Here is an 8,856-nt window from a genome sequence, read left to right as displayed (position 1 = left end):
GAATAAAATTGGTAATATGCTTGAAACAAATTCATACAGTCAATAATGTGAGTAATGAAGCTTTTTTTTCATTTTACCCGAGAAGTGTGCTCAGGCGACAGTTATAGTATCTAAAATTAAATGTAGGGTTTCTACGAATCGTTCGTCCCAAAACGTGCAAAAACACAATATTTTATTTCGTTTTTATTGAGTCTGCTATTATGTTGCTTGGTTAAGTTCTATGAATTCAAATGATCCTTTCACAGTTTTTCTTATACAAAAATATTTTTCAAATTCGAAATAAAATACATCATAGGGAGGTAATGTGTGAATATTGATGATATGAATATTCAAAAGGATAATAGCAGACTCGGTTTGATTGAGTCTGTTTATGAGAGGTAATGGAAAGTGCAACACCCATCACGCCCTCTAGCACCGGCTTGAGCGGAACTCTATTACACATCCGTTGAATTGACTGCATGATCCCAAAGGACCAGAAAATATAACAACACTGAAATTCACGAAATTGCATCTTGCTGTTAAGACGAAAACAGAAAACAAGAAAAGGAAACAATATGTTTGCTCTATAATTAATATAAAATGAAAAAAGAAATGAACAATCGTTTTGAAACATAAAATACAGTACATATGATTTGAAAAATTACAAGCAAATAGAGTCACTGACGTCAATATATATCAGTTCAGAAATATTTCTAGATATACTGGAAGATTCTGATGAACACTAAGAAATAAAATTATTTAAAACATACCTAAGGAATTTTATCATAATAACAAGAAGGCAAAAAATTTAAATTATTCGGAATTAGTCTAAAATTATTGCAATTATGCTGACATATTTAAAACAAAATATACTGAATACTGTTTAGAACATTCAGGCTTCCTTCTTTTAAAACAAAATATACTGAATACTGTTTAGAACATTCAGGCTTCCCTCTATCTGTTCCGTGGACTTTATCTCACTCTGTCCCACTGATCAGATCGCTCTGTATTTGTACTAGTAGAGGATGAATTTCTCGTCCTGTGTGGCTGCGTTTGCTATATGTATGGCGCCTTTGAACTTTTTATCATGAAAAGGGCGCTTTATAAATCTGGTATAATAATAATAATAATAATAATAATAATAATACCGCGTGAAACATTCTAACATACGAGAATTTTAAAACATGTTTAATATACATTATCTGAAAAAATGCAATGCTCTCATTTTTATGTAGATTACTTGAATCTTCTGCTCATATAAGTTATCATCTTTCGTGATTTAGATGTCGTTTTATAATCATTCTATTCTTTATCAAAATACAAATAACTGACAAAAGAGATAATAATACGCTATCGAAATATATTAATCAGAGACTTGGAGCATTTACAGTGAAGACTAATAAATAAATATGCATAGAGCATTACGCCGGAGAGTAATTCATACTAGTAAATATACAAACGATACAAGACGTTTTACATCAAATCCCTAAAAAGTGTAAAGCAAACTGATTAATATTTACGCAAATTTAGCAACTTAATTGGCTATAAAAGACACATTTTTAATCTTATAATTGTACAAAACAGAAAATCACATGCATACGAATATCTTTGGAAGCATGGATGTAACATCAAAATAATAGAATACCTAGTTTGTCCTTGAGATATAATGCAATATGCTCTTCCACGTTTTAAAAGTAAGAAATGGATGCATAGTTCTTACATATTTCTCATGTGCAATGCTGACCAAAAGAAATGTATTGCTGAAAATGGCCATACACCGATAATAAATCACCATACAGACCACTGTACTAACAAACGCTAGTTGAAACGGCATTTGCTTTTAATGCCGCTTCCTTTGTTAATTTATTGATGTAAACAAAAGCAGACTCCGTTGATACAATAGGTAACCTAAATTACAAAGATTATGTTTCAATTTCAAATCAGTTGCTCTGAAATTTAGGTTTGTTTCATAATTATGGCTACTGGAGTATAAACTCAGGTCATGTGAACTCTTTCAAACAATCATAATAATGTTTTGTTTCGCACAAATGTAGGAATAATTTAATCATAGATGCGGACAGTGAACCTTAAATTAAACTTTAACCTTAAGCTGGAGAAATAATTTGTGGATGCTTTTAAAATGTAAGTGATGGGTAACAGGCGTTAGTGAACATTTAACTTAGAATATTTGTTTACTTATCTGCGAAGCTGAATTCACTTTAAAACAAAAACTGACGTCTTTCTCAATATTGAAAAGAAATATCAAATTAATGTAAAAAGTTAAAGTAACCTCATTTAGTCGGTGACTTTGTATTCACTTCAAAATTTTGTATTGATTATCGGATTAATGGCTCTGGTCGACATGGAAAAATGACATAGCTAATATGAAATCACTTGATAAATAGCATTATATTACTTTCGATGCTGACAGTAATATTTGGTAATTATTTATGATAAAAAATGTTTATTTCATGCATTCTGAATTTTTTGTACTAAAATAAAAATTCGATATTGTAAACTACTCAATATACTGTGTTCATTTGAAATTTGTGTTTGAATCACCTACAAGACTTTAGACGGTTTACATATACTTGCCAAATAAAGTGAACCGGCTGTAAATAATTGAGCCTATAATTTATTATTTTCGTTTCATTTATGTATCTGGATATAAACAGCGTAAGTCAATAGCATTTATTTAAATAAATTCTTCATAGACGAATGGGTTTAAGATCTTTCGCATATGGGTATCAGTTTAACCGTGCACGGAAAATCGTTCCACATATAGCCATGCCGATGATAAAACCCCATACAATCTTCATTTTTGTCGTTGTTTGGGTTACCAGGAGCCCAGTCTGAAAATGTGGCTAGTTCGTTTGTACCATGCCATAGCCAAATCCCTTCATATCTTTGATCAGACAAGCTTGTCCATGCACTGTATGCTGAAACAAAATAGTCAAACTCATTTCATCACAATAACTTTAAAAGTGAATGCGCAGATTCAGAGAAGAAACTTTTCAATGCATGCCGAGAAAGGAAATCTAGAAATTGAGAAAGCGGTTTGTGGCGAGAGGATTTTAAAAGTTTCTTCTTAATATGGACATCGTTTTTATTTTCTTAGTGAATAACTATAACGTTTAAAACTGGTTTTATTTTCGTCCTCAGAACTTAATTCCAGAGAAATCCTGAAACACATTTAAATAATCGCCTTTTTCAAAGTGCACAACCCGTGTGACTTTTAGATACCGTACACATGGAGAAAACCTCTCGGTACGCCTATAGTGCGCAATAGAGATAAAGTGCGCAATGGTGCGCAATGGAGGTAAAGTGCGCAATGAACCCGATTTTTTAGGAACGATTATTGGGTAAACTTGTTGGCTATAGTTTATTGAAATGTCGTTAAAATGCTAAGAAATGAAAATGGCACACAAACAGCAGATATTTGTGCTAAGTAAATGGCGCGCAATGGAGGTAAAGTGCGCAATTTTTTAGGAGCGATAATTGTGTAAATATTTAGAGAGATATTCCCATCTATTGTTTAAAATCGTTTGACTTTATTTACTTTCGGAAAATGCTATTGCAATAAAATTATTGCTACATCATAATTATAACGAAAATAAATAACCCTTTTATTACCCTATTTAAAAATAAGCTTGCAGACTGATTAATATGTATAATTGGATTATCAGGATTATCACACCTATGCCAACTGATCACGCCTCTGGTAAGTACTTCACGTTCTTTTAATTTTTAGCATCAAGAAAGAGAGCACGTGTTTATTGATTTAATTATCAACTTAATGTATAAGAGAATAAATGGTTTGTTTCTTATAATGTGTGCCGAAAAAATAATTCTTTCACGGCTACAGCAGTAATTAAAAACCATCATCTCGCGTTCAATACGCACCGACACCTACATGTATAGGTTGATTTTTGTGAAAAGGGATAGCTTCATTTCATCGTTTTATTCTACGATTGTTCCAAATTTTATTATCGGCATTCTTAGATATAAAAGTACAAATTATTCTGAAAATTGTAAACACATGAATAAGGTGACATATAAAACCTCTTGATTAAGGTAACATTTTGTTTATATTTTCCTTAATACTTGATTTTCACAAAATAAAATGCGTCGAAGAGTGATTTCATCCGCACAAGGGAATCTGTCATGAGTTCTAAGTTCTTTTCTCAAACACTTAGCTCAACTACTTTTCGTAGTAACGTACACACATTCGACCAGGGCATCGGATCATTTTGAACACATGAATCAAAGCAAAACCCATTACCGTTTAATTGTTTTACCTCTTGTTCTTTTAAGCAACTTTTTCAGGAAAAAATATTCAGAATAAGTGTCAAGACGTGTAAGGTAAGCGCCATTGATCCTGCAGTATATCTACAAAAAGAAAATAATAATTGTGTTACAAAACTTCTGTTAATGGCTTATTTTTTCTTCTTATACTAAACTAATGATTCATATGAGTCTAATATAATAATTCAATCTGTAAAATACTTTGGCTGATGCTTTGGACAGCCGTTTAAGACTAATGCGTGATATCTGGCTTGTACCTGTCATCGATATGTTCAAGTGGTTCAATGTGTACCAGATAAGTAAGTTATACGATATCTAAAACAATAGTCTCTCTTTGAGCTGTGGCAATATTTGCCTACTAGGCTAGCTTTAGCTGTCAATTTATAATTTGATACGAGCTTACTTACATATCGTTGTAACTGCTGTATAAACGGTTCTTTTGTCATGCATTCTATACATCTAATTATTTTAATGGTCCAAATCTGTCATATTTAAATTAAGCGTGGAAAATGTACCCCGTATAAAGAAAAAATGCATACAGAAGCAGAGCTTTTCGGTTTGGTTTTATTAACTGTAGCAACACGTTATATTTACTAAGTAAAAGACTTAAAGAAAGAGTTTGCAAAATTGCACACGTTCTGGCAAGGCATCTAAGATTTTATCCAGACTTATATATGTAACAAAAACCAAAAATGTAATATATCAATCTACTAGGCTAAGCCTTATACGTATTGGAATTTATTGTGCTTGTAGACCGATGTAATATTGCTATATAAGGGTAGGAGCCGTAATAACTACATAACAAAAACTCGTAGTTTAGGTACTGAATTACGCATTATTATCTTCACTGAAGTTGATGTACAGTGCAACCTCTGTAGAGCAACACCCTTTGGGAGATACAGATATTGACTGTTATTTAGAGGTTGTTGTTCTGGAGAGGTAAATTTGATAGTATATTTCAGCTTAGGGAAAGTTTAATGATGTTGTTATAGAGAGGTTTTTGCTTAGCAGAGAGCCGCTCTGGAGAGGTTGAACTGTATATTTTTGTTGTTCCTCCCCATTATTTTGTCAGACAAAGCCATCTGAAAAAAATATAGTAGATGCGCTTTGTTTTGACTGTGTGAATTTCGCCACAGTGATAATTCGATATCTTGAAGATTCTATTTTGATATAGTATATGTACTTACCTGTGCAGTGGAAAACGGCAGCCGTAGTTCATATCCGACAAAATAGCAATGAGACCTGTACGAAATCCATCCGTCTAAACAGGAAGCTAAAATAATGAATTCTGTTTTAATCCACTTTTAAAATAAAACTTACAAAATGCGATCACTCGGAATTACTTGAAATTTTTAAACAATTAAATCGTTGGATGGTCTAATTACAATGTTTTTAATAAATTTGATTAACGTTATTATAACCATATAAATATATATTTTATATGAAAATCAAAGCAGATTTAGTTATATAGTTTTAAAAATATGTTAATACTATATTATCTCTTTGTTTTACAACTAAAGATGTGTTACTGCGGATAGAAAGTCTTATTTTTCACTTTTCAACAATAATCTCAGACAAATGTTAAAGTAAAAAAAAATACCGCTGAAGCTTCAAGTGTACATGTGATTTATTACCTGCTTTGGTACCTAACAAAAGGTCCGGAGCCAATGCCACCAACAAAATTAATACTCGCATTCTCCCAAAAGAGCGAAAATGATCTGTAAAGAATGCCCATTTTACAACTGTGGTGTGTACATTACAATTTATACTGTTGCATTTGTAAGAGCTATAACATTTATCTTTAATAATTAGTTCTACACAATAGGAGTAACTATATGTATCACTGAAAGCAATGAAAAACATGAAAAAAAAGTCAATATTTGCAAGAGATGGACCAGATTTGTTTTCTTTTTCTTATTGTTTAGTATATTTTTAGTGTAATTCAAATACTTTAAATTTAGGTAATACTTTCTTACCTCAGTTAACACGATAATCACTTCCACGTATTTGACAATGTATAGCGAAGGTTTAAAATATGTATCGAAGAGTAATCAGTATCATGCTATAAATTCAAATTCAAAAACAATTTCGTAGTATCTTTTTTTCTAAACCAATACCTTTCATGATGATATATAATGATCTTAAGTGGCTTATGTGATATTTTATGTAAACACAGTTTAATGTATATCGACATGTTATTACTTGAAATCTTTTTTTCTTGATTTACAGCCTGGGACTTTTAGCAGTAAAAATTCTTTCATTTATTGACACGACTAAATTCATTTGATATATGGTACCTTACCATAAACTACAGAAAAAAATCATTTTAATATTACAAGTGCACTTCAGATAACACTCTGATAAACCTATCAAAGGGAAAAAAGATTATACAAGGGGAGCTTAAAACACACCTTGAAAAGTGTTCTTATATCTTTATATCTGGGTTCATTTGTTAAAACTGGAAAATATGATGTATAAGAACATATTAAATATGAATATTTAAAGTTTTTAGGATATTCACATTATTTATTTGTCGTCTCTAAGGCAACGCCGCTACCTCAAATACAATTCATTATTACCAGTGGTTTAATATTTCATGCCATTACATGCATTTTCTACACCTTCCTAAGAACAATTGAATACTGTTCATATGATGATTCTGTCGTAATGGTGAAATTGGCTACTTACCTGTGATGCCGAATCAAGGAACTCTTTGGTTTTCAAAACGTGACTGAAAATTCTTGTTTTCTACCGTCTGAACCGCGAGTCGTAAGCAATATTCTCAGTATCACTAATTAAATGGTGTTTTCATCAGGACATTGTTCCTTAAGGTACATTCTATAGCCAAAATATCGACATTTTAGTGCTTGTCTTTACAACTTTTTTGCGAATTTTTACTGAAGAATTACATAATTTGATGAATGAAATGCCTATTGAAAATGATTAAGCTCTCCTTTGAAGTATATATCTTGAAAAACAAATGCCAACTTATTCCAGAAAATCCGGTCAGAAGACAGAAAAAAATATTTTTAGGTGGTCATATTTTTTCAAAATCGACAGTTGCTACATTCAAGCATTATTCTGCCTAAAATTGTGACCAAAACGTACCTAGATAATATATCTACTTCCTGCGAGCAATCAATTTTTATATAAATTTGATGAAAGTGCCTTTTAGAGTCGGTAATTTCAGATAATTTTTATTTTCTCTTTTTTTCATGATGACATCATCATTTCACAATTAATTTGAGATAAACATGCGTATCTATGACAAAAATCCATAATATCATTACAAGGGCAATACACATAAAAGTCAAATGTGTCAATTTTATTTTTAGAAACGGTTGCAGTCACAAAGTAATTGACAGAATAAAATGTAAATTTCAGCATATTTTTTCACACAAAAATGTGTTAGTGCGTAGAAATGTGATCAGGCTGAGCACATGGTCTTATGGATTTCATAATTTTCGGCGCTTAGCGTGAAAACAGTTAAAGCACAGGATTCACAAACATTAAATTTATGCTTAAATCTATATGCGATACATTATGCATATAATTATAATTCACGATAATATCGCATATGGAAGTAACTGGAATAAATTTGGACTATTTCCTTCGGAAGTTTACATGACTGTCCTGTCAAAAGGCCTCCCTCGTGTTTACATATTTTGACAGGTCGAGTTGTTCTGGGACTAGGAACAATGGTAAGTGCAAAGTTATATAGATTTATATAAATTAATTATTTTTGCAACGAGTTCAAAGTAAGGTTGATAATCGGTCGACTCTATTTCAAGATCTGAGAATGATTTGCCTATTTTTGGGCGGAGAACTGAACACTGCATAATCATGCATAAATATCACTGCCACCATAGATTATCATTAGATCCACTGGTAGATCTACAACAAATCATTCTCAGATCTTGAAATAGAGTCGATGCAGAATTAACGCATTGTTTCATAGATGATGAATCGAACAGAATAGACAGAATAGATCATTGTCATGGAAAGAAACGTTGATGTACTTTTTGCATTCGAATTGACATAATTTGAACATAGACTCTGCATTTATGCCATAAAATATGTCTGATTGGACATTCTGAATCATCCGGCAAAAACCATCAATATTTCTAAAGTAACATTAATTAGAATCAAGGTCTACTGTGCATTTAATCCGTCATGTGTTTGTTTCAGATGAATAAATAACTGCACCATGGAAACAATGTCATTTGCAAACTGTTTTCTTGTTCAACAGGAATACATGATGTCGACCAACGGTACAGCTAGGTAAATGTCAATGTTCTATATATATTCTACAATAATTTCGTAAAAAAAATGAACAATGTCTATAAATAAGCCAAAGAAAGGACACCTCTGCATAGCTGACAAGGTCAAGGGTCTGAATGAAGTATGATCATGCACCAAAATATCAACAAATTTATACAATGGAATGAAATAACATACAGTACTATATTACAGCAAGATGTGATTAATAAATAGTATCATAATTATTTATTTTACATGGCATGCATGAATTGTTCAACTTCATAAATCAACTGTGCTGTAGAACTACAGAAT

General features: G+C 31.5%; 1 protein-coding gene across 1 annotated transcript; it reads right to left on the bottom strand.

The window, feature by feature from the left end:
* Positions 1-496: 496 nt before the first annotated feature.
* Positions 497-6,390, bottom strand: LOC123553294 (perlucin-like protein). Its single transcript, XM_045343034.2, has 5 exons — positions 6,261-6,390; positions 5,919-6,002; positions 5,472-5,557; positions 4,278-4,368; positions 497-2,918 (listed from the first exon to the last, which is right to left on the bottom strand). The coding sequence occupies exons 2-5, from the start codon at positions 5,977-5,979 to the stop codon at positions 2,704-2,706; spliced, it is 453 nt and encodes a 150-aa protein (XP_045198969.1). The 5' UTR covers positions 5,980-6,002; positions 6,261-6,390; the 3' UTR covers positions 497-2,703.
* Positions 6,391-8,856: the final 2,466 nt, after the last annotated feature.

Source organism: Mercenaria mercenaria, unplaced genomic scaffold (genome assembly GCF_021730395.1).
Source record: "Mercenaria mercenaria strain notata unplaced genomic scaffold, MADL_Memer_1 contig_1104, whole genome shotgun sequence".
NCBI lineage: Eukaryota > Metazoa > Mollusca > Bivalvia > Venerida > Veneridae > Mercenaria > Mercenaria mercenaria.
This window is presented reverse-complemented; position numbering and strand designations above follow the sequence as displayed.